General features: G+C 43.4%; 2 protein-coding genes across 3 annotated transcripts in view; both read right to left on the bottom strand.

Moving 5' to 3' along the window:
* VCL (vinculin) overlaps positions 1-13,054 on the bottom strand; it is a 79,330-nt gene extending 66,276 nt beyond the window's left edge. For both annotated transcript variants that reach the window (XM_063307641.1, XM_063307642.1), the window contains exon 1: positions 12,654-13,054. In XM_063307641.1, coding sequence (XP_063163711.1) covers positions 12,654-12,821 — 168 coding nt within the window. In that variant the 5' untranslated portion in view covers positions 12,822-13,054. The remainder of the gene's footprint in view (positions 1-12,653) is intronic.
* ZSWIM8 (zinc finger SWIM-type containing 8) overlaps positions 1-27,392 on the bottom strand; it is a 746,829-nt gene that overhangs the window by 166,334 nt on the left and 553,103 nt on the right. The window lies entirely within an intron of this gene.

The following is a 27,392-nucleotide window of genomic DNA, read 5'->3' as shown; positions in this document are numbered from 1 at the left end:
ACTACCTATACCCTTACTTTCTTGATGGGACATGAATTAAAAAAAAGCATCTTGAAACAATAACTACTTTTTTGGAATGAGGTTTATATTATTAAAAATTAGAGCGTTTTACAGCTGGTGGAAGAGCCTTGACTAAGCAAAGTATCATTGTGTTCAGAGAGATTCTGCATTTATTTATTTAGAAGGAAGTCTCACTGAATGAAAAAGAGTTTACTTCTACAGATTACTGTTTCATTCATAAAAAATGCAACAAGGAGGCAAAGTTTGCCATTACTGAACAAAGGGCCATTATACAGCAGATTTTCCTGCCCCCTCATTGTCTTTAAGTAGCAATTTTCATATATATATAAAATTCATATATATATATATATATATACACACACACACACACACACACACACACATACACACACACACACACACACACAGTGTGTGTATACACACACACACACACACTTGAAAGATTGCATTTGAGGATTAAACTCCAGCCCAGGAAGAAGAAATTGACAAATCATGGCACCCTTTCCTACTGTCCACACTGAGCCTGGTGGGATGCTAGTCCTGCAAGATGCTGAAGATCTCAGGATTCCCAAACCAATTCAGGGTCAGACCAAGCTAAAAGCACAAACATTTCTGCTCCCTCTGAGATGGGAGTTGCATTTACTTCATACACAGCCCAATTTATTATGGTCCTCCCAAGACCAACAATACCATTAAGCAAGGTGAAACTGTTACTTCAAACAGCAGAGTTGGGAAATAGCATGGTGATGATTACAATGCCAGAGAGAAGGAAGAGAGAGAGAAAATGATTCCATTAATGGACAGAGAATTATAATGTGCAACTTACTGATCCAAAATTAAGTTGTTGGATTTTTTCAGTAAGAAAAACTATACTTGAGTCTTTATAAAATTATCTGTATAAAGATTAAAAAGATAAGTCTGTAAAAGAATAACATATTTCAGTAACGCCAAAACCAAGTTATTGTTAATTTCATTCCACCCGAAGAAAAGGACAGCTGCTATGGAAAGGTCCATAAAAGACGGATGCAATTTCAAGTTGGCTCTAAGAAAATAATCAGCTATGAAGGCTAGCCAGAAAACATAATCCCTTCAAAAGGGGTTTCCACTTGGCAACTGCAGTGACACACAAGATTCTGCCCAGAAAATTATATGCAATAGGAACACTACGTGAGTCATCAGCAAAGATACATCCTCCTGGATTTAGCAACTTGGCCAAACCCAAACTTTCCAGACACCTCAAAAGTCATGTCAATGGAAGAACTTTCAGCCATCTAGAAGACATCAGAAGACAGCCATCTAGAAATAACAGTTAGCACCACTCTAAAAGTACATGCTTAACTGAAATCCTTGCCACAACCGCTTCTGAAGGGGAACAAGTTATAAACTGCAAACACCGCAAACTAATTTTTCAACCAGCATGCAGCCAGTCTCCTTCACTGGGCTAATTTCAAGTCAGTGAAATCATTTCTATCTGAAGTCATGTCCTCACCAGGTCATGAAGTGGGGGAAAGTACGGCAATTAGCACAAGTCACCAGGAGTTGAGTTCTACTTGAAGGTGATTTTACTCTTCAGTGAAAGCTCTAAATAGGTTTGATGCCTGAAAAGAAAAAACCCAAACTCCAACAAAAAAGTTACAATCCTGTCCAGTCCACATTATATTTCAGCTCCCAGTTGTCAAAAGGTTATTCAACCACTTCAAAACAAGCAGAAGAGGAAATAATAGAAAACAGAGCTATTCCCACCCCCCAAAAAATCCTAGAGCAGCATTTCCCCTATTACTTTTCATTGGACATTTAAAAAACTTTATCATTCAGATGAAGTAAAACAACGGATTTATTTTTTCTCTATAAATAACTATAAATAAATTGGTGTAAACCTCAACTGCTATCAGTATTTTCTTTACTTACACCTCCAAAACACCACCTTATTGTATATCATCAATTCACGCATTCACAGGGCTTATCCAAAGTTCAGGGAAAATGTCTGAAGACCATTAAATGTAATTATAGCTACACAAGTCCCACAATAATTTCAAATTAGAATCTGCATAATGAATTCCCTGTATGCATTTTTCTTAACACCTCCACATTCCTGCTCTTTGTGTATTTCTACATAGCAAAAGGCCCGAACAGGAACTAACTCCTCTGGTGAAGGTAGCTGTGAAGGAATCGTCATATCCATAATTTACCCCTCCTCTTTTACCTGATAATGGGATTGTGCCCAAGGAAATCAGCATAGGAAGGTATCTTAGCATTTACACAACACCTCGCATTATCTCAGAAGCCTTTACACAGCATTCTTGTAAACTAGATTAAAGTTGTTACCCCCTCAGTTTGAAAACTGAGGCAATGGAGGAGGAATTGAATGAAACAGCTCATTCATTGCCTTTTAATCTCTGTTAGAACATAATTTAACCCCACCAATTCAAAACATGTGATCCACAATTAGAGTAGCTTGAGCCTATCCATAATTTGCCAGGCATTGCTAGAAGATAACAAATCAAAATCAACAAAATAAACTTGGTTTGCTGTCATGTTGAAAATCCATTCCAACGCCCTGGATTATTCCACCGTTCCCCTAACAGAGGACTTTCACAAAGTAAAGAAAAATCAAAATTCAAAGAGCAAGAAGTCAGAAAGACTTTGCATGACATGCATGCAAAGAAGTACATAAATTAAAGGTTAATTTAGTTAAAGGTCCGAGAAGCAATAATTGTCAAGAATTCAGGGTAAATTATTTCAGCAAAGAACAGAGCCATCTCCACCTAATTCTTTAAGATTACTACAGCTGCAGTGCACCTCCCATTCTTAATTACTCTCATCGGTAGCTTAAACTTCATTCTTGGACTTTACAACCAAGAAGACAATCTATCAGAAGATTCTAGAAGACACCAAAAATATCAGGCAGCCTCTGAACATCCACATAGTATACAAATTAAGTGATGGTTTTGATTTGAGGAAAGGGTTGCTTGTCCTGTCCTACTAGTATCCTATGATGTAAGAGTTCATGCTGGCTGGGGAACTCCGGGAGTTGAAGTCTTAAAGTTGCTAAGGTTGAGAAACACTGGTCTATTCACTCAAAGCCTGGGGCTGTTCCAAGTCATCTACTTCTCTTGCAGCATTACTGTAGCTAGAGAGCAATGCCTTGTGCCCCCTAACTCCATTCACGACATCCTTGCAGCAACAACCCAGAAAGAATGACAGGAAATTATTTCTGCTCTGTGAAGGACCACAGCAGACGATACAAAAAAGTAGCAAGAAGCCATTAACCACCACAAGGCAGACACCAGTGAATAAGTGATAGCTGATACAACAAAGGATGACCAGCCACAGCTTCCAAATCCCCCTCTTTTAGGGTGACTATCTTAGCAACCTTTTGGCCGGGCAGCACTTCTGGGTTTTATTTGCAAAATTTCAGCCCCACCCCCAAATCACAGCCATCTAATCTGGGTTGGAGTGACTAAATCTGTGTAGGTGGATGGGTGAGAGAGAGAAAGCTAACCATTCGCCTGGCCTTTTTACATTCAAAGCAAGGCAACGGTAATAGCAGCAGAGATATAATTGAAGGAGCAACTGCACTTTGCACTCCAAGCTACTTTCTTGAAAGAGAAATGCCTCCTTAACTGTAAATTAGCACATGACTCTGGGTTTGGCTGCCATGCCAGACCATTTTAAAGATGGTTACAGGGGTTACAGACTAAGCCAAAGGCAGCCCTCAATTTGACCCACGCTCTGCGTTTGGATTATATTCTAAGCCATGCATACCATCCAGTGCAGTATGAACCAGGTCAGGGACAGGCAGAGAGGGGGATTTAGAATAAAGAAACATATGGCCAACTTGGAATGTAAAGGGATCATTTGGGCAGGCATGATGGACAGTTTTAAGCTACAGCTGAACCAAGAGGACTTGCAGCACAGACATAAGAGAATTACTGTTCCCCTCCTCTGAATAATAATCTTGTCACTCAACTGCATATTCCCAAGACAGATATGGGCTTGTGCCATTCATTTTACTACCCAACAATGAACTTATTGGGTCTCAGAAGTAAACCCAAGTGTTTCCGCGCTGGGTTCTCACACGGAGGCCACCCATTTGGAAAAGGCTCAGAAATTCATGTCTTCCACAGTATCAGTTCCCAAATTAATATTCATGGAGTGATCATTGATATAGCTCCCTTCATCCAGACCAAGGGGACGTATGGAACATTTTTCCTGTTGAGGTCAATACTACTGCAATAAAAAAATGAGTCCACACTTCAGCCCTGGGCTTAACAAAACCTGGATGAATGCAATCTCCCTGCCTACCCATCCCTTGCCCCCATTATGAACAGAATCTATTTTGTGCAGGAGAACCCCTGGATGGAAAGTTCCCTTCATCCCCATCTTTGAGGCTAATGTAGCTGGAAAGATTAATGGGGTATTTAAAATGATTTGGGTTCCATGATGGCAATTCAGTGAAGGCCCTGGCCGAAATAACTAAGCCATTTGGACAACAATGGATACGTCCCCATTTGCCAATTTCTACTCAGTCCCCAAGGTTATCTATGGAACTGCAAGTACTTAAACAGCATATATAATGATCAAAGAACTTGTGGGTAAAGATTCATTATAAGGCAAAGCCAAAATAGTCAGGCAATGCGTGTGCATCTCCATTTTAGACACCCAACCACCCACAGTGCATTTTAATTAAGGTTTCACATTCATCATGACATCCAATCCCCAAAATGGCCAACATTTTTGGTTTGCACAAACCAGACTATAAGCATCTTGACATAAGAAAGACAAACTTTTTCATCACAAAGTACGGTCTGCACAAATTCAAAACAGTGGCCATTCTGAGATTGGGCAACATAATAAGCCTCCACCTTAGTTAAAATACAATGTGCAATATTTTATTAGTGCCACAAAAAATGAACTTTTCCAAACTATTGTTGCCAGACAGATTTCCCCAACGGTTCTCTTCATAAATGTTTCCATAAAAGTGTCAGAATTTCATATGATATCCCCAAAGAATTCCAGAAACTCTTCAATGACAGCACCCACATGAGAAGCAAACATAGATCAGGACTTCATGAAGTTTTAAGAGCAGTTACATGCAAGTTTACTGGTGTCCTGTCAGACTGGAATCTTGTACGAGAGCAAAGAAAGATTAAAGATCCTCTCCCCTCGTGAAATGTTCATAACATCCTCCTTTCATCAGCCTCTTTTATTCTGCTTTGGACTGAACCCAACTCAAGGTCAAGCTTGCTATCTGGGAGCAGCCCCATGCCATCTACAGCTGTGAGGATGAATGGAAGCCAGTTTTCTCCTGCTTCATGTCTTGGTGTCTTCTCCAAGATCTTCAATATAAAATTGAGCCAGGTTGAAAGAAGTCCAGGAATACATGGTAGAGGAAGGTCATAATGGTTAATGAAAACCTCGGATGCCACCCATGACATCTTTATTCAGCAAGGTAGGCACATGATTAGGAAGGCTAGGGTCAGGACCATGGTTATCTCCATTTTGGTCCTTGGCTATTAGATGAGTCAAACAGATGAGTGAGAAACTCATATTTTCCTGCAGATGTAAGAGTCTGGCAACCAAGCCAAGGTTGTATTTTGGCAGGCCAATAAATCTGATTGCTCCAGAAGACCTTAGGACATAACTCTAAGGTGACTCCCTCTTGGCCAATATTCAAGAGTGTCCTCTTCTCCTTCTTCCATGGGCTATATTATCCCAGTTGCTGCAGCTGGGCAGTTAAAGGAAATAATTGAAGCTTCCTTCCTCTTATTTTAGATGAAAGAGAAACCCTTGCCTACTTAAATCTAGTCTTTAAGGAAGCCACCTGAAAAGACATTGCCTAAGATGACAGTTCATCCAGAGGGTAAGAGAGTTTTTTTCTTTCCAGAACACAGCCACTTGCCCCCATGCATGGCAAGCTCCTTATGGCCAGCAGCATCACAGAAGAGGAAAGAATAAACATCAACACAAGGAAAACCAGGATTGCTCAGTCTGTTCAAGATGTTTTTGCACAGCACTAGCATCCCTGAATGAACTACGGTTTACTGATTTAATCTAACTACCTGGATTTACACAGTGGACAACTCATTATATTAGCGAAGTTCATATTACACACTGGTTGAAATATGGTTGATGGGTTTACAGTTCAGTGAGTCATTCAAACCTTCTCATTGTAGGAACTGCATACTATATATCATACCCAGACACAACCAAGTTTAATTCTAAGCCAGCTGTCTTAAAACAGTGCCTAATAAATATTATCCCATAAAATTAAGATTATATCAAGATTTTGGAAGTGCCGAAGACCACTTCACATCCCTCCTGTAGATGAACATAAAGCCTTTGTTTGCAAGAAAGTGGGCCAATTTCTCCTTTCAGCAGATGCTTAGTCATTCCTACTTGACTTCTGCCAGCAAAACCAGCAAAAGAATTGGGAAGCCTCCACCTGGGGCTTCTTTAGTGTCACCTCAAAACCCAGGTTCTCACTTGTTCCTCTCCAACAGATCAGAACCATAAGCCAAAAGGAAACTTGGCTCTGATTTTGTTGAAGAGCAACAAGCCAGAGATCCTGGTTTAGCTATACTATAATATTAAAACATATAGGTAGACACACCCACTTAGGAGGAGCCAGCCAAAATCAGCTCATTCCTGAGAAACTGGAATTTTGGGAACAAAAAGCTGGCTTTATATTATGTCCAAAGTGACCAACATGAATAATTTAGTTGTGAAATATTGATTGTAATAAAATCTAACAAAGCTAATTTAGTCTAATTTAACCTATACATTTCTAACCACTTGGTGCTTGCACAGGGGACCTTTCACCTTTCTATATATACAGCTAGTCCTCGCTTAATGACCATTTGTTCAGCAACCATTTGAAGTTACAGTGGCACTGAACAAAAGCTACTTTATGCCTGGTCCCCAAAGTTACAGCCGTTGCAGCACCCCCGCGGTCATGTGATCAAAATGTGGGTGTTTGGCTGCCCACCCACACTTACTTCCACACACCCCACCGGCCTTTCCCCTCCCCCCCATCTCTGCAATTTTGGCCACCCCGCACAGTGGCACTCCTCAGCGGCAGCGCTGGGGCTGAAGTAGAGGCCCAGGGCCTTCAGCAGTCTCAGCCAGCCACCACCGCCCCGGGGCCTCTACTTCAGCCCCAGCGCTGCCGCTGAGAAGTGCCGCTGTGCGGGGTGGCCAAAATTGCAGAGATGGTGGGGGGAGGTAGCTGAAGAGGCGGCAGAGGAGGCAGTCCCTCACCTTACCTTACCAAAGCTCTGGGCTGGGAGGGACCAAGCCAGGAACTGGATTGGGTAGGTCCTCACCTCACGACCAGTAAGATTCAGGTAACAACGGCAATGGGGACTGCCAGGATTGCTGTTGCTAAGTGATGTGGTCACATGACTTCTCACTTTACAACTGCATCACCTAGTGACAGAAATTCTGGTCCCAATTACCATCATAACTCAAGGACTACCTGTAATGCATGTTTCAGCTTACTTTAAAATAAAAAATAACAGTTACACACACAGGCACCGAAGTATTTCACATACAAAAATTTGGAAAAGCCCTGAGAGTAAGGCAACTTCATTAGATCATGGAAGGCTGACCACTCTCGGCATGCTTAAAGCAATCTAGTGAAATCATGGCAGATGTAAGGGTTGTACAGGTAGTCCTCGCTTAACGATACTAATCTGGAATAGAAACTTCATCGTTAAGCAACACGGTTCTAAGTCGAAAAACCATGTAACCATGCCGCTTAGCAATGGCAGTTCTAGCTGCCATTGTTAAGCAAGGACCACATGGGTCATTAAGGGAAGACCACATGTGATAGTGACTTACAACTTCCTGTCAGCTTTCCCATTGACTTTGCTTGTTGGAAGCTGGTAAGGAAGGTCACAAATCACAATCACAAGACTGCGGGACACTGCGACAGCCATAAGTACAAGGACTGGTCATAACTACCACTTGTTCAGCGCTGTCGCAAGTTTGAACGGTCACTGAACAAGTAGTCATTAAATGAGGACCACCTGTACTGCATTCCCCAACTTATGCTCTCTCAGGATAATCCTGAGAGTAAGGCTAGGCTTGCTTAATGGGGTTGCTTTACTATATGCTTAAGGTCACATGACACTTTACACAGTCTCAGATCTTGATGCACTTGAAAGTCTGGTCATCTTTCAGAGGACCAGCTCTTTGGGTTCCTTCCCCTCTTCAAAAAGAGTGATGCAAGGAGATTTTCAGCACAAAGGCAAAACCCGCATCATGCCTCTCATTAATAATTTGCATTGAAACAAATCTACTGTACAAACAAAAACCAGAATTAAATTAGATGGTCAACAGCTACGGAAGCCAGCTGTCCCGCTCCCATGCACAGAATCCTCATTCAGATCATAGATCTGATAAAGCAACTGCTAGATTGAAAACCCCATATCTTGTTACAGTTATTTCTCCTAAATTAAAGACCTCTACCCTGATTGTTTTTGCTGTTTAAAATACTAGGCCATGGAAAAAGCTCTCTCCAGTTTTTTTGAGTTTAGCACTGATTTTTTTTAATATTGATAATTCCATGGTGAGAATCAGTTTGGTGTAGTGGTTAAGGCATCATGCTAGAAACTGGGAGACCATGAATTCTAGTCCCACCCTAGGCACGAAGCCAGCTGGGTGACCTTGGCCAGTCACTTTTTCTCAGCCCTAGGAAGGAGGCAATGGCAAACCACTTCCGAAATCTTGCCAAGAAAATTGCACAGACTAGTCCAGGCAGTCAACAAGGACTCAAAGGCACCCACCGCAAAAAAAAAAAATCCGTAGTGAAATATCAACATCCAACTGGAAATTAACATCCACAGCACCAGACCACCAATACTGTAACCAACCTCAGGCAAGAGAACACTCTGAGTAATTCAAGCAGTCAGGATTCATATTATATCAAAAGTATCAACAATGTGCAAGGGGAAAATCCAAAATTTTTGGTGCCAATCAAGCTCTTTTTTTAAATAGATGGTTTAATTAAAACAAAAAGAAAATGGATGTTTGTATGCTGAAGAGTAAAATACCAGCTTCATTAAAAAGAAGAAAATCTTTATTGTGGTTGAAGACCAGTACATATGAAACTCAGTAATATAAAACAATTTACATGCATATGGATAAGTGCAAATCATAAATTAATTGGACCTATCAATCCATCAACTTTGCATTTTGCATATGACATACCAAAATTTAGCTACACTTAGAGTAACAGGGTTGTGTGTATCTAAAATAAAAACTGAAAATACAGCTGGTCAAAATGACCAGGAAATCTGTTTAAATGTGGGGTTATCAACTCTGAATGTGTGCCAGCATAAAAGGGGTAACATAATAAAACATGTTTTACAGTTTCAACAGCCCCGCCCCATGAGCAAAATCTTAGCCCAAACGTCAAGCAAATATTTCAACAAAACCACTGGTCATAGAAGCAATATTAGAAAAATAAGAAATACAACCAAATAAAGTTTAGAAAAATGAAAACTTAGAAAAACGATTGGCTGAAACCCAGAGCTTCATTTACCTTCTGGCATGTCGCTGTCTGGGAATCAGCCACACTGATCATGGCAGCCATTTTGTGAGAGTTCCCATAAAGAGCTCCCCAATACAGCCATGACTGAAGAGGACTGAAGACCCCTTATTGTATACATCTAGGGAGAACATGACAGTGATAGCCTAACTATCAGAACTACTGTGGCACAGGGGGCATAAATCATAACTAGCACTGATATGCAACAGATACAAGAGCAGATTAGGGCAATGCAAGGGTGCAAGCAGAAGAATTAGATTTTTTTAGCAGCACTCAAAAATGGAGTCTGGGTCTATTAAAATCTGTGGTGCCTTGACTGTTAAACCAAAAAGACTGGGAACTCCCCTATAATTATTTTTAACCCCCAGGCATTGCCAGTTCTCTCTCTCTACAAGAGCTAACCTAAAATGGACTCTGGTTAAAAATATCTGCAAGCTGTACTGGGCTGAAGGTTGTTGGGGTTTCATAAAGTGGGAGAGCTTTTGATGAACATCTTGCAAAATTCCTGCTGAGAACACAAAACCCTTTTGAGATAATGCTGGCTAAATAGAGAAGCGTAAGAAAGCCACAATGCCACACTGAACTCCTTGAGATGATCTAGAACCAAATAAAAATAAATTGCCGAGAAAAATCCAAAGAGGGGTAGGCAAACTCTAGCTCAAGAGCTGTAAGGAGCTTTCTAGTTGGGATTACTGAAAACAGACAGGGAGTTCTGCCATTTTGAGATGGGGAACAAGCCAAGCCCCAAAATTGGCACAGTGCATTCAAGAGCCTCCCTCCAAAACCCACTTTGATATGTCACCAGGAATCATCTGATCAGGATATGGCTCTATAAAAATGTGAAGGGAGAACCTTGGACATCAAAAAATGGTCCACCCCTGGTTTAGCTTCTTATAGCAAAGGAGAAAGGTAGACCTATTTGGAGATGCTTTCTGAAGCTGCCTGGCTCTCAAGCCACTTCTACTCAAGGAGGAGGAAGAACTGAAGAGTGAAAACTCATGCCAGAAGCAGCAACTTGGGGTTTGAAGCTTCACAAACGTCAAACACTCAAGCAAACTTCAGAGGGCAAGTCCTGCAGCACCAGAGGGCAGCTTATTTCTATCTGCAAGCAGCAGTCAAGAAGTGGGAATGCTAGGAAAGAGGTTAACGGGGGGCAAAGCAGGAAAAGAGATGCCTCCAGTCACTCCCATTGCAAAGTGAAATCAACTCAACGCAGGAAAATGTTGCAGTCCAATCCTTCATTTTGTAACTGTTCCTGCCTGCTGTAACATTACATTAATGCGGATCATCTGGCCCTGGGCTGTTTCTAGATCTTTTCAGTAGGCAACAGAGTAATTCAGAAGCAGAGGAGACAATGTTTTTGATCTGAAAGATTAGGAAGTTCATTTTTTTTTAAAAAGGGAAGTGATAGTAAATCAGATAGAGAGAAAACCCTTTGAAGAAAGGGTTGGAAGAGAAATTAGGGAAGAAAATTAATTTATGATGCAGGAGTCAATATAGGTGAGGTGAAAAAAATCCTAGAAAGAGGAAAATTAACCCTAAAAGCTGTTTTAATAAGCAGGAAATAACATAAAACAGTTTTGCAGAAAGTTGGGGGAAAAGGTAGGAATATCAAAGGAAAAAATGAGATCGGGGAAGGGTAACACAGGATCAGACTGAGTGAGTACCTGGATTGCCAGGAATTCTCAGGCAAGTCTGGGGTGCTGAGAAAGCACTGCACATGAAGTGTCAGCCCCACCAGGTAGGCCAGGCCAGGAAACCAACTCCCCGGGAAGGCCAGAATTACTTTTATTGAGTTTGGCTATAAAGTCTGATTGTAGTGAACGTCCTCCCCCTTCTTATACGCCAGTGAATCAGGGAGGTGTCTGCCTGAGCCACTCCTGAATGTTATCTGGACATTCTGGACTTAAAAAATGCTTTAGCCCTTTCGCCCAGGCAACAGAGCTTGTGTATCTCCATCAAGCTCATCTTCCTTACTCTCCACATGAAAGCAGTTGCAAACCACTTCTGTACTGCTGATGAAAAAATGCACCAGCAGGTCCCTGGGATCAGCAGGACCTGAGTTCAGTCCCAAGGAGACCATATCTTTTCGACACTGCAAGGTCCTCTTATTTTTCATCCCCAGCTCCACCACTGCCTCCACAGCCCAGGCAGGGTCTTCAAGACCCAGCATCCCTCCAGTTTAGGACAGCACCTTGGCAATCCACAAGGACACCAAAAGGCCCAGCCCAGGCATCCTGGAGACCCTGCAGCCAAGCCCTGATAGAGCAGCAAGCAGAGCTCGGGAGTCCTGTGGGCACCAAGATTTGTCAGAAGACAGAAAGAGTATGAGAAAACCAGGAGAGTTCCTCTGAGAAATGAAAGGGCACCCTGAACATTTTGAGAAGAGCATGCTTCTGGGCAGGAAATACTGTTTCCAGAGAGTCAAGGCACTGCCACCTGCAATTAGCATATCCTCCTGTCACAGGCAGTCGGGAATGCTCTTCCTTGGAAGTAAAATTCACTGATACCCGACCTGGATGTATCTTATACACAGGGGAAAAGGTATGGATCAGTTCTGCTCACTGCTTTTAAGAAATAGGAGTCAGCTGGGGAGGGAAAAAAGTCATTCCCAAGAGATCCTGGCCAGAGAGCTTTGCCAGTCACGGAAGGCATTTGACAAGAGGAGAAAAGCAGGCAAGAAAACTTGTCAGGAAGTTCCAGCAGGCAGTTGTTTCTCTTCTGTGCTGGGGGGAGGAAGGAAGGAAGGAAGGCAGGAGGGGGGAAGGAGCTGGCTTTTGGTCCAGGTTTCTCAAGAAGGGCCTGCTCCGGGCCATGGGGCGCACCAAGGAGTTTAGCCGGGCTTCGCTCGCGGTTGCAAGACCGCCTTACTGTATTTGCCTACTGCGGACGCCCAGCGCGGGCCCGACCCCACTCAGCCGGGTCGCCCAAGCCAGGCTTTGCCAAGCGGGACGCGCGCTCTGATCTACTCAACCAGCGGAACGCTCGGCCGGGCAGCCTGCCGCTCCGGCAACGCTGAACGGGTGGGGTGGCCCCGCGCCCGCCGCGCCGACCCTCCCCTCTCCTCCCCTCCACTCACCCGGACCAGGTTACTGACGGCGGCTTGCACGGCGGCCACTGGAGCGGTGAGATCCGGGATGGCCTTGCCGTCCACCTCGCCCTCCTCGTGCATGATGACCAGGTGGGAGATCTGCTGCGCCACCGGCTCCAGGATGCTCTCGATCGTGCGGGTGTGGAAGACAGGCATGGCTGGGAAGAGCCGCTCACCTCCTCGGCGCAAAGAAAGGCGGGGAAAAACTTTTCCGCGTGAACCGCCGTCTCAGGAGCGGCGGTCGTGGGAAACAAGGCGAACTCTGCGCCCAGTGGAGACGGAGCCGAAAGGAAGGGGACGAGGTTTTCGGGAGCTGCCCGCTGGCGTCGGGACCCCAAGACTCGCTTCCCCCGGCAGCGCCGCTCAGCCCTTTCCGCAAACCTTCCGCAGCCGCGGACCGAAGCCACACCCACCCGCTCTTGCTGCGTCCCCGCCAATGGTGTAATAGGAGCCCGCGCCTTGATTGGAGATCCCTGCATTCCGACTCCTCCCTCCTTCCCTCTCCCGGTCGTTTGGTTGCTCCAACACTGGTTGTCCCAGGGTTCGTGTGACGTCAGACATTCTGGAGTCCAAATAAGGCGATGATTAAAGCCGGAGCGTTTGGGACCGGCGGGTGGGAGAGGATTCCAGAGGGGGGGGCGGGAGCCAGCGCGGGAGTGCCCGCCGCGCCCCGTCCCGCTCCGCTCCGCTCCTCTGGAAGTTTTCTCCGAGCCCGCGTTGCGCGGTTTTGTGATCCATTGCGAGATCTCGGTAGGGAGATTTTTTTTCCGTGTGTGCTGTGACTCCTGTACAGGCGCGCTCAGGAAAGTGCTTGTGTCCTGCTCGCTTTAGCCAATTCTGGAAATGAGCGTTATAATGGCCGCAGAGTCTCTCAAAATGGACTTGGGTGCAGTTTGACTTGTCGGTTCGACCACTTCCCCGATCGCCTCGGCTTAGCTCCTTGGGTCTCTCGGGGGGCACCGGTGCCGGTCAACCCTCCTGCGTTCCCCATTCTCTCCTGGCAAAGTGGTTCTGTTCAGGAAGTGGCACCGTATTGGCATCTCTCAACTGTTACCCGTTTGTCCATTTATGTAAACCACAGGCAACAGGAAGGGAGGGGCTGAGACGACGTTTCCTTCTCGGCTGTATTGCTAGAAGAAATTACTTGCAATGAAATATTCAAGAAGCTGCAACGGATCGGTGGAATGAGCTGCAGACGTAGATGAAGGAGTTGCCGAAAGCAGGACTTGGGGAAAGCTGGATGGAGCTGACCAAAGCCGGGTTCAGTTCTGCCAGTCGGCCGTAGAAAGGATGGACTGAAAGGCCCCGCGAGCAGGCGGAAGGGGTCCGCGATAAATAAGGGGCTGAGCTGGGGCATTGAACCTTGTGCTCCAACAGACACCAGCCTCTCCGGGCTCATGAGGGGACTCAGCGCAGGGCCTCTGATGACAATTTCCAGACTGGGATCAAATATGTCATTTGTGACAAAGTAGGAAAGAAATGCAGGCAGAATGAATCACTGCTGCCCAGAACAACTTCTCAGCCAAAAAGCACCTCTTGGCATAAGTGTGGGTCTCTGCTGATAAGCCTTAGAGGCAACCTATTTTTGCATTATGTGGGGAGGCCAGAGAAACACTGCCACCCTGCTGAAGGTGCTGAGAATATATTTAGTGCTTGCCAGTTTTCCCAAGTTGAGAAGGAGGCAAGTGACAAAACCCACACTGGTACTGCAAACAGACAATAAAACTCTTTGTAATAGATACTGGTATTGAGTTAAAGATTTAGTCCTAACCTCTATAGTGTCAGGTTTCTCAGCTTCAGGAGGACTATCTGGGCTGCAAAAAGCTGGGGGAACACTAGATGTCAAGAAAGAGTTAACCTTCTGCATCAATTGAATGCTTACAACCCAGATCTGGTAGCTGCAAAGCTTCAGTGAGATTCATGCCTAGAGGAAGCCTGGCACTCTTGATTGGGCCCTTGTTCAGTGTCATTTCTTAACCAACCAAAACTTGCCAAGACAAGTTTGACCCCCAAGGCCACTCACCTCCTCCACTTCTCAGAGGGAATTAGGGAACATTGCCCAGAAACTACCTGCTAGCCTAGAAAGAGAATCATCATCAATCATCATCATCATCATCATCCAGCAGTGGTGGTCCCAGTGGTTATCAGCACACCGGGTGCCATTCCAAAAAAAATGGAATGGCACTTAGAAAATCTGTGCATTGGTAAAATTTCCATCTGTCAATTACAAAGGGCCACACTGCTCGGATCCACACATATTCTATGCTGATACATTACGACATCCTAGGTTCAACGGCAGGAAGAACTCGATGCGAATGAAGGCCCACACCAGCTAAAGAACTGACAGCTGTGATTTCACGTTATTGTGTATAATAATAATTTATTAATGTTGTATGCAAGATTCCTGATAAGGTAGCTACTGCAGAACTGGTTTGTCCCTGCTTCCCAGCCACAATTCCCCGTCCCTTAAAGAAGCATTTCAGAGCAGGGAACCTTGCAGGTGTTCTCTAGTGGAGGGACACTCAAGTTGGCCAACCTCCTTTTTCTCAAAGCGGAGGACTCTTTGCAAAAGCATTTAGCGGTTGAGATATGAGTCCAAGGCTCCATGCGATGTAGACCCAAGGAGAATGTAGACACCAGGATCTTTGGGGCCTTAACAGAGAGTGTGAGGAAAGCTTTGGAGTAGGGCTGTCTGTCTGCCAAATGACTCAGAAAAGGCAACTTAGCAGGGACAAGGATAGGCAACTTCTAAAGCTTTCATCTATCTTGTAGGAGAATTGTTTCATCATTGCTTCCCTTCCCTCTCTTTGCTCCTCCCTTGATCATACTAGGGTCACAGAATTGTTCTCAATCGCTCTTCTGTTTTTACATCTCATTTAGCTGAAGTCCAGCCTTTTATGTCAGCCTTCTCTGGTCAGGGAAACCAGAGAAAGGCTGAAGATCAGAAGGAACAAAGGCTTCCAGTGGGAACATGGCGGACTGAACAGCTGTGTCCACAGGCTCCGTGGGCAGAATTGACAATGCAGCAGGTTTTTTGGGGCTCAGGCAGGTTTTTCCTGAAGTCCTGGAGCATTTTCACGGTCAAAGAAAATGCTTGGAATCATCCCATTTGCCCTCCAGAACAGTGACTTGCAGCCAGAGGATTGTAAACAGAGTTCATGCTAATCTGGTAAGAGCCACCGGGAGGCTGGGATGTCATCATTTCCAAGCTGCGCTGTAGCCTTAAAGGGACACTAAGCCCAGTACCACATTTCTAAATCACCCAATTTATTTCTTTTTTAAGTTTATGTACCCTAAGAGAGGATTTTTACAGCAAGGAGAAGCCAGCTCTCTTGGTGCTTATCGTTATTTTTGGGATTAATTTTTTAAAAAATTCTTTTTAAGTGTTGGATTTTGCTTTCCATCCAAATATTAAGGAGGGTTGAGAATACGTAATCATCTCCCTGTTACTATTTTTGCATTAAATTTGAAGATTCTACTATTTTCCTACACGTTGAATCTGCTGTTCTGAACTTTTAGCTTTCTGATGCTATTTTCCCTGGGGAACTGCCTATTATTGTACTTTCACTTGGGTAAATATCTTTCAGAAATGTTCCATTAACTCCTACTTTCACTGGTTAAGTACCTAGGGGGCACCATAATCTACTGCCTGAAACAAGGAGGATTTCAAGCAGACTTTCTTGGATTGCCATTGTGAGCCTAAACAGATTCTTTTTGATTCCTGTCAAGTTATTATGCAAGATATTTGGGACACTGTAGAGAACATCAGTTCTAAAATGTGTCATCTGGCTGGGGATATTGTGGAAGAAACTGAAGAACTTAACAATGATAGAAATGTTTCTACTAACAGTGAGATTGAGGCTTCTGTTAATGACAATCGGGCAGTTGAGTTGAAGAATTTAAAAGAACAGAACAAATTGCAAGCCATGAGTGAGACTGACTTTTTTATGGAATGTTATGGAAAAGAAGGGGTTGTTATCTATGGGAGGTTTACTGCTGAGAAGTCAGAGTTTTTAAAGGGGGCAGTTGGGTTGTCTGATTTATGAAAAATGCTTTGTGTGTATTGTGGAGATATGTAAATGATCTGGTTTATTTTGAAGTGGAGTACGGGTTTAAGAATAATTATCTGGATTACTTTTAGGGCTTGTTTGACTTCGCTTCTCTTTAATGATTTGGAATAAGTTTAATAAGATATAATAATAAATGCTTGGTTTTAGGCTTAATATGATTAAGATTATAACTGTTGTATTATTAACTATAATGGCAGACAATTTATATGCTTTTCAGTTTGATCTCTATTATAGCAGACAGAAAAGTATAGAATAATAGAAGGAAGGAAATAGTTAAATAAATGTTATTTTTCAGGGGGGAAGTTGATTAGGAGATTTGTATTTTTTCTTTTCTTTTAATATAAGGGGAAAGACCAAATGTATTTGGTGATTTTTATAATGTGCTAATAGAATGATTTATAGAAATAATGTGATTTTGGTTTAATATAGAATAAGGGATTGATTATGGAAAATTGTTGTATATTCTTGCTGTTAAAAGTCGGAAGTCACCTCTTTATGTAATCTTTTAAAAATTCTTTCTCTTTTTGTCTTTTCATGCTTTTTCAGTTTTCTTTTTTTCAGTTTTTTGCTTTTTTGTGATATTTTTCTTTGTTCTAAATCTAATAAAATTCTTATTTAAAAAAAAAAAAAGAAGGAACAGACCTTCTGCCCAGAAGTCCTGCCTCCCTAATTTCTTCCATACTGAGTCAGCCATAGACAAACCGCCTTTAAGTACATTTTCCCATCCATCTTTTCTGTTAAAAATCTTTCCTACGAATTCCTTTCTCATTTTTCCAAGGTTCACGATCATCAGTCTCTGGCTTTAACAGGGTGGAATGCTTGCTTGCATTTGTTTTCGTGTCTTCCTCCTCTGACCTGCAGTTTGTTACGTAGTATCAGTGCACGAATTCTCTCCAAGAGTGTATGCACTAAAGTCCCCAATATTGACTTTTAAGCAATTATTTCACCTGGTGGGTGAAACTGTGGAAGGGGATCTTTGAACACAGCCATGTGCAGGCAGTTGTGGATAAGGAGGGTGGGCTGGAAGCAAAGCCTTTACAATATTATCCCCAAGCATTAATCCATTCCTCGTTCTGCCTTCACCAAAGCTTGAGCATAACCAAACTATTTCTGGCCATGATAAGTGATCCCATCTGAGAGTCCTCTAAAGTGTGATACCCTGACTGGAGACAAGCCAACCGTTTGAGAATGTCAGTTTTTATACATACTTATTGTTTTGTCTCAAACTTCACAAAGAGTACATGATATGAGTGCTTTGTGAAGAGAAATGCCATGAGCATCATAACATTTGCAATGTGCTTCAAAGACGCAACGCTCCACCAGGATTTATTTGGAGCATGGAAACACAACCTTGTCAGGTGGGTATAGTAAAATACACACCTATTTTACTAGTATACATTCAGAATAAATACTCATCTCCTTATTATAATTTGTGTCATTTTGGATCACATAGGGAAACAGTTACGACTTCACCCAAACTTCCTCAATTCCACAGGAGAAATATGCAAACCTCATTGTGAGCTTCTCACTTCAAGCCTTTAGAACCTGAAAAAAACTTGAGATAAAATGTAAGCAAAATTAATTTAAAACCACCTTGTCCTTAGTTTAAATACATGAACCAGTGTTACTCATACAGAGCTCAGCTTTGAGCTCATTAAAAAGTTTGACGAAAAACAGATTCTCTTGGGCACAAAAATAGTTACTCTATATGGCATGCAGCTTGTGCTGTTACTGTATGGGTAAAAATACGCAACTTATGAACCTGTTTCACAATTTGTAGGGAGGGTACATCTATGTGCTTATTTCAGTCTGAGTTGTAATAATCCCTACACTTTTTCAAATTAATCCTTCAGTTGTATTGCCTTTGGGAATTCAAAAAGCTTTAAAAAATAGGGTAAAACTTTTTTTTTAATTGATTTGCCTTGCCTTGCATTTCTTGGGTGTGTCTCCAGACACACATTACCCTGAACACCTGTACTTTTTTGTGCATCTAAATGTCCAAATGGGTATGGATGTAAGTAGCCAGATTCTGCGCAGCTGCTATGAAGATACGTCAGATTATGATTGGAAAAATGTAGTAATGTATCCCTTGTAATAACTTTGTGGTCTATATAACACATTTTATATATGATATTTTACTCTTTTTATCACTCCTTTTAATATTTTATATATATTTTTATAGACACTTATACCTGATAGAATATTAGTCATGATAATGCAAATTAATAAGATTGTTTTTAAACTTGATTAAGGGGCTCACTTACATTGTGATCCAAACGTATTTTAACGCCTAATTGGAACTTGTAAACTCATATTTAAAATTATTTTAATTTAGATGGCTCATATTTTATGGCTAATGGCTAATGTGCATATCTTTATAGAATTGTATCTTGTACTGGTCAGTGACCGTAATAAAATCAATTGAATTGAATTGAATGGGCATGGATGGTAATGCGCATTGCACTGCTTTCAACAAAATGCCAATTTGGTTGTGGATCTGTGGTTCTGTTCTCTCAACGTACAGAACAAGATCAAAGGGTAAGCTGTATTGTGGGAATATCAAAAGGGGGTTAAATTAATTCAGCCCCAGGGAATTAAACTTAACCCCATACAGACCCAGTCATGCATAACAAACTGCAAGAATCACAAAATGACCTACATATGATTGCATTGGCATGCAAATGTTTTGATTACAGACTTGCATCAGCACATCTGGTGCAAATATGTAAGTTGCAGAATTTCTGTGATGACTTCACAGAAATCCTTACCCTGAAATGTTCCTCTGGGCAGAAAACTGGGATGAGGGGAGGTGGCAAGCATGAAGACATCAGCTGCCTTGTCAAGAATCTCTTTCTGGGCTAACAGATATTCTCCGGAAGGACAGGCCATATCTCCAGAAAGTGCTTCATCTTGAGCTGACCAAGGCCAACTCCATCCTGTAGGCAGCTTGGAAGCCTGCTTGAAATTGGTCAAGGCAAGCCTCTTCCTCCAGGACTGCCTACAGCTGATCAGCTAATGCAACCATGGGAAGGGCAACCAGCATATTCAACCTGGGGACTGCCCAGTGTTGAGATAAGTTAAAGAAAAGCCAGGGCTGCCTTTCCCCAGTTTAATTTCCCCTCCCCTGAGTATCACCTATTGGTGGGAGAACAGCCACTAATCCCTCTCCCTGTCAGGTATGGTGGGGCTGGTGGGTGCTTGGAACAGCATGTGTAGCCACCCATCAAGTTTCCAAATACAGGCTGACAGATCACAAGGATGGAGGTACTTCTCCACCTGTCAGGCTGCTTCTCAACGTGGACCTCTCCTATAAGAGCACTAACCCCTTGTCCCAAAAATTGGGCAACCTATTGGCTGGCAGGCTGCAAAGGAAGCTTGCTAGGTGAAGCATGAGGGAGCAGTTGGTACCAGACAAGCTCTACCATTAATTATTGCTGGAAGAGAATGACAGTAGTGGCAGCAGGTCCATTTCGGCCCTTGTGGCAGGCAGCACCCAGAAGTAGTCCATGGATGGCCATGGAGTGGAAGTGGAGGAAGCAAAATGCCCCCCCTCCCTAAATTAAGAAAAATGCAGCCACAGGTAACAGAAGGAGCAGATGACTTGTGGTGTAGCCAGTGGTGACAGAACCAGCAACATTCAGCTAATGGAATCTGACTCACATTTCTGGTTTAAACTGACCTTGTGTGCAGCACAGATCTAGCGTTCTTTTAAACGAGCACTAAACCCATCTTTATAAGGAGTCCATGTAAGACTTGCAAGCCTTTTGAAAAGTGCTGGTCAGGCGTTTTGCAGGGAGAAACCTCTACAGAAACCAGCTGTCCAGTAGCCCAGGCTAGAGAGCAGTTTCCAGCACCTGGAGGAGACGGGGGTGTCTGCAGCTGCCTAAAGTGGCCAACAGGAACTGGCAGATCCCAATCCCTTGCTGCTGCAGCAGCATCATCACCAGCATCCTTGAGGGAGCTTTGGATATCATGTCCAGAGGAAACATTTGCATTGGGAGAAGAGGAACACACTACTTTAAAACTGGAACAGCTCAGATGACTTTAAACTGCCTCAACTGTGGGCTGGGGTTGCGTCAAAGGCAGTGTCATGAGGACATGACATAAAAACAGTTAGTAGAGCATGTCCATGTTATGGTGGTCCTCTGGCTTTAATGACGGCCTAGGCCTGGCTCCAACCCACTGGTTGTTGTTACTCATGTGAGGCAAGTGATGTGTGCCTGAACTCTGCTTTAACAGCTGAGATATAATGTTATTTCACCAGTTTAGGCTAGATGCACCTTGTACCTGCCTATCTCCAACAGAGCCAGTGCAGACTTCCTTAGAAATGACTAAGCGCCTCTTCTAAGCAAGGTCTCCTGACCTTCTTTAGAGAAGAAATTTATGCTGTTACTAAGGTACTTCTAGTAACCTCTTTGCCAGAAGCTATGAGCAACACAACATGTCTTCTGGACCATAAGCAAGGTTTTGTGTGGGAGGAGGCTTTTCTTACAAGAACAGAGATTGATACCAGTTACATTCATGCTTAAGTCAGCATTAGTGATGTGCAACACTCACTGAACTGTAGGTTTTATACATCCCTACTCACTATTTTGCACCATCACAGTTGCTCTTTCTTACTTGGAAAGAGAAAGGAGTGTTTAAGCATATCCTTAAAAAATTATATCTCAGTTGCATGATATAAGATATTTGTGTTTATGAAAATACTGAAGTTTGCTACCCAAATAACCAGGAGTTAGTTATCCCTAAAGAACTACAGCCACTTCCCATTTGTCTGAAAGCTCGTGATAACTGGTCACGTAGGGAGAGAAAGGCTGGTCCTTCCTGTGTCTTCAGGCTGCAGACAGAGGCTTCCATGACTGAATGCTTCTGTATGCTATAAAAAAAAAATCAAACCATACCCCAAATCTCCCTATCCATCCTTCTATCCATCCTTTCATACAGGATCACAGATCTACAGGTTTATGTTCCAAGCAAGTCAGAGACTGAGCATCCATCCTCCTCTGATCTCATGCCCCATGATGAAGGAATGGAGAATACCCGGGGCCATCTTGCAGGGTAGCCATTTTCTAAGCTTCTGCAAAGTGTCACTCCTGCTTAATTCATGTCTCAAAGTCCCGGGGGAGCTTGCTTTGCCATTCAGCCAGGGGAAAATATATTCAAAAGAAAATCTTGAGGCAGGCAACAATCTCCATGCAGGTCCTTCTTCAGACATGGTTACAGTGTGGGCTGTCTTTCCAGCTGCCAGGAGGAATTCTGAGCTGGGAATGGGTTCCTCCCCTTTTCTTTGCTGCCCCTGCTCCTATTGGCCAGCCTCTTTTCTCTCTTGCCACCTCTGGGAGACCCAGTCCTTGGGGATCATTGTTAAGGCCATACCACACCTCCCAGCTACTGTGCAGAACTTTTGTCTCCCTGCAGGGCCAGTGGTGAATAACCAGTCTCCTGATTTCCAGCAGTAAGCCCAGTGCAAGGTGGCAGCTGGCTTTCTTTATGCACTAATTTTTAATCCTGATTCTTATGAAGAGAGCAATGAAAAAATATTATTACTACATATTTTACTGGAAAGACTCTCCCGTGCTTTCATAGAAGCAAGAATACAAATATTTGGTCTGTGGCTGAAAATTAAAATACGAACAGGAACGTTAATTTATCACCTCTTTTTATAGGACACAGGCACAAGAAACATGTGCACCCAGTGGCAGAAGCACTCCCTCCTGTCTTTCTCTCCTTCTCTTTCAAGAATGCAGGTGTGCACATGCACACACACACGCTCCAGAAAGTGAAGCAACCTGACACATTGCATCAGATCCAAGAAACATGAGAGAGAGATCATCCCTGGCTGTCCGAAGATATTTTGCTGCATGATCTAGACCCACACAAACACACACTCTTCACTAAGGAGATCTGTCAAGTCACTATTGCACAAAACCACAGATTATTACATGTCAAGCAAAGCTGAACTGGCCGTGCTAAACTATCTCAATCTCCCTTGGCTAGTTAAGTGAGGGATGGACAAAGCTTTTCCTCATGGCCAAAAAAAAAAGTGAGACCAACCAGTTGTTGAGGTGGCAGAAAATTATCCTGGCTTAAAATGTGTTGTCTCTACTGGTGATCTCCATCCTGCCAGAGGCACAATGCTAAAAATGATGTTGTCCTTATTTACTATGAGCAGGGCACATTAAGGGCAACGAGTGGTGGATACTCCCAGCTTGTTTTCCCTCCCCTCCCATCAACATTATCAGCCAATAGCAAAACATCCATCAATCACTCCCTATACCATGGGCTGAGTCTGGGAGTGGAGGTGAGTTTTGACAGATTTATTTATTTATTTTTATTTATTTATTATTCAAATTTTCTACCACCCATCTCCCCTAAAAGAGAGACTCTGGGCGGTTTACAATAAAGTTAATACTATAATAATAACTAATTAAAATCCTATAAAAATAAAACAATTTACAGATATAAAATACAATATAAATAAATATAAAATCCAAGAGGCTATAAAAATTCTAATCTGGTGGGAGGAGCTCTAAGGCGCAAGCCACCCCCATGAATGACTACCCACCTTCCCGCCCCAGGCAAGATGGCAGAGCCAAGTCTTCAGGGCCCTCCTGAAGGTCGGAAGTGAAGGGGCCTGCCTCACCTCTGGGGGCAAGATGTTCTAAAGGGTGGGGACCACTGCAGAGAAGGCCCACTTCCTGGACCCCGCCAGGTGAAATTCTCTTACAGACGGGGTCCTCAGCATGCCTTTTCTGCATGATCAGGTGGGGCAGGTCAATGTTATGGGGATGAGACGGTCCCTCGGGTAACTTGGCCCCATGCCATGTAGGGCTTTAAAGGTGATAACCAACACCTTGAATTGGACCTGGAAGCAAACTGGCACCCAGTGCAGCTCGTGCAGTAGAGGTGTTATATGTGCCGATCTTGGGGCACCAAAAATAGCCCATGTGGCTGCATTCTGGACCAGCTGAAGCTTCTGGATACTCTTCAAGGGTAGCCCCATGTACAGCGCGTTGCAGTAGTTTATATGGGAGATGACCAGGGCATGAGTGACCGGAGGGCCTCTCACTCCAGGAACGGGCATAACTGGAGCATAACCTGAAGTTGAGCAAAGGCCCTCCTGGCCACGACTGCCACCTGCTCTTCGAGCAGGAGTCGTGAGTCCAGAAGAACCCCATATTACGCACTGGGTCTGTCTAGGGCAATGCCACCCCATCCAGAACTAAAGATGACAATTTCCCGGAAACCGAGGAGCGGTCAACCCACAGCCACTCCATCTTACCAGGGTTCAGTTGGAGCCTGTTGTTCAACCCACAGCCCCCAGGCACCGAGAAAGGGCAGTCACCGCATCACTTACCTCACCTGGGATGGAGATGTATAATTGGGTATCATCAACATACTGATGATACCTCATCCCATGGTGACAGATGATCTCACCCAGTGGTTTCATATAGATGTTAAATAAGAGAGGAGAGAGAACTGAACTCTGCAGCACCCCACAACAGAGGGGTCGAGGGTCGGATCTCTCGCTCCCTATCACCACCAACTGGGACTGGCCCTGGAGGAAGGAGGTGAACCAGCACAGAACCACGCTGCCCACCCCCAACTCCCTGAGCCACCCCAAAAGGATACTGAGCTGGATGCTGAGCTGATCACACCCCCTGGGATCACTGGTCTGTACCACTGACAGAACGGCTGGTGAAACACGTCACATTGGATCCACAGCTAATCCTGTGGGTAAAACACTCCCTCTAATGGGAGGCAGGCTGATTCCAAAAGCAACCAGCATCACATCTGCATCACATTTTTCTTTTCACTGAGTCCTGACAACTACATAATTCATTTTTTTCCCTTTCCCTCTGATATCTAAATGATATAAATGGTACTGACTAAGGATAGGTTAGTTATTGTGTCCTGTGGAATTGCAATTCACTGAGATTACAGATCTGAGTATGTTATATTGTTTCAATATTTGAGTAAATTCCATATTTATGCAAGAGATTAATTATTATATGCAAATCATATAATCCTTGCGTGCTTTATATTCATCAGTACAGATTACACAACTGCCTAACAATCAGCATCTTTCACTGCACTGGTTTGTTATTAGGATGAAAATAAATGGGGGCTTTTATACTGCGTGAGGTGGGCAAGATATAAGAAAAGAGCAACTTTTAAACAGACTATTTGGAAAAAGCATATGTGCCTCACATTACATTATAAACAGAGGGCCTAACTTCCTTGCCATGTAAAATGGTCAGCTGTTCACTGCCTGGACCTTCTTGCATGTAGGTATACTGTAGATATCCATATGCAGAAGAAATGGAAATTATATTATCTTTCAGAGATTCTGGTGAGTGAGCTACTTTCTGAAGATTACCACCATCTCTATAATTCATTAAAAAATTAAACGGACATTTAAAAAAAATAGATTTTCATTTGACCCTCAGTGGCCTCCACCTTTTGTATAGTCATCAGTGTGGTTCACTCCCAGTCATTGTTTGTGGAAGAGTAACTTCACAGCATCATGTGCATTTATATTTAGCAAAAAGCCCAACTGTGATCAGTAAGACTTTTTCCTGGGTAAATTTGAAATTTGTGTCCAGCTGCAACCCAATCTTCCCCCTTGCTTGCTTGATGTCATGAGTACTGATGGTAAGCAGGAGGGGGCCCCTATCCAGGCTGTAAAGCGCATGCGTAGCACTGAGGAATTAGGTGGCCATTCCAAGAGACACAGATCGGGCCCGCCTTAGTCTTTGGGGTTTATATGTCTGGGTTTTCCCACGCTTCTTCAGTTTGTTAGGATTCTCTGTTATGTAGCAGTAATAAAACACTAGAGACCTATTCCTTGTCTCAGCGTGGTTCCTGGCTGTTAGGACACTTGCTTCTGGTTTGATGTAACTAACATTTAGCTTCATGGGCCCCAACACTTTTTTTCTAAACACACACACATGCACCTACATGTCTGTGGAGGGGATAAAAATGCTGGGCAGGAGTATCCTACAGCACTGTCCCTCCTCCCACTCAGTTCAGGGCTGCTGTAATCCATACATTCAAACATGACAGATTTGAATGAAGGGTAGGGTCTTAAGATAAGAACATAAGCATAGGCAGTGCCCTGCTGGAGTCGATCCCTGGCCTATCTAGTCTGGCAATCTGTTCTCATAGTGGCCAATCAACTGCCCAAGGAAACCCATTAGTTTCCCAGCAAATGGCCTTCAGAGACAGTCACACGGCCATCAAGGCTAATAGCCATTGATCCCCATGACTACCATGAACTGGTCCAAGCCTTTTTTGAATCCAACCAAGCTGGTAGCCAACCCCACATCTCATAACTCCAAAGTTTAATTATACATTGTGTAAAAAATGTCCTTTAAAATCTAAGGGGGAAAAGACATTTATTGCTGTCTTGCCTGTTCTTTTGAGCAGAATATGCTATGCCAGATACAGCTATGTTGAGGTCATGTACTATATTTCTCAAATATTTCACTCTTCCAAACAAGCAGACCCCAAAATTAACTAGGAAATCACTTCTGCGAGGAAATAGTTCTTCCCTACTTATCTCTGTAGTTAATATGGTTCACATATTATCAGTGAAAGCTGTTGCTGGTTTTTCTTGGCAGATATCAGAACTAGAGGTCGCACAAGCAGTAATTCAAGGACACAGATCTCTGAAAAGTAAGTCTATTGAAAGAACTAAAAAGCTGTTAAGTGACTGCCAAGCATAAAATGCAAGTATAGTGAATTTAAAGTTTAATTCCTGTACCTCTTTCTCCTGCCTACACAGTACAATGGGACTGAGTCTCCCACTTTTGGCTGGAAGGATGAGTTGCCACCTATTATTATTACAGATTTGTGGTGTTTCAGGCATTTTGCATACATTTTGTTACACATCTTGGGTTTTACAAGAGCTAGAGACCTACATTTTTCTTCCCTGAAGACTGGGGATCTGGACTTGCTGATGGATCCCCTGAGAAGATGGGCTGGAGGGTTGAAGCTCTTTAACCCAAGATTTATTGAGGACTGGATGCCAGTGGTTTCTATGTTGTTTTGCTATTTAAGTCAGACCTGGATATTAAATAAAATAATGCAAATGCAGTTACACACTAGCTGGTTCAGTGCAAACTCTTTCAGAACTCCTGTGCCTTTCATTAGCAACTTTATCTTTGCAGCTTCCTCTGTTGAGCTCCTCCACAGCAATGCAAGGAAATGAGTAGTGAATTACTTTTATCAGCCAGCTTCCACTCCTTGTGGAAGAGACTTCAAATACTAACTGTTGTTGTTGTTGTTGTTAAATAACACAGTACAGCAGGTGCAGTAGCCTTCAGAAGAATCTGAAGCTACTTCGTGAAACCATCTGGCTCGCTGCTCTGCCTTGACTCCTTTCAATCCACCTCCAGTTTGGGTGGATAGGAGGCAGTGAGAAGTGTGGTGAAGCTACTGCAAAGTCACCCTGGGCAGAGCCAAGGGGGCCACTGTGGAGGAAGCCATTTGAATCTTTGTCTCTTGCAAGACCTTAAGGACACTGGTTGCAGATGGAGGGAAACCCTGCCATCACTGATCTCTGGATTGCATGGTGGATCATTTGATCATTTCTGACTAATGATATCAACAAGTCTCTCATTTCCAGGAATGGAAATATGAGGCAAAGCTGTGT

The sequence above is a fragment of the Candoia aspera genome, chromosome 6, assembly GCF_035149785.1.
Source record: "Candoia aspera isolate rCanAsp1 chromosome 6, rCanAsp1.hap2, whole genome shotgun sequence".
Classification (NCBI taxonomy): domain Eukaryota; kingdom Metazoa; phylum Chordata; class Lepidosauria; order Squamata; family Boidae; genus Candoia; species Candoia aspera.
This window is presented reverse-complemented; position numbering and strand designations above follow the sequence as displayed.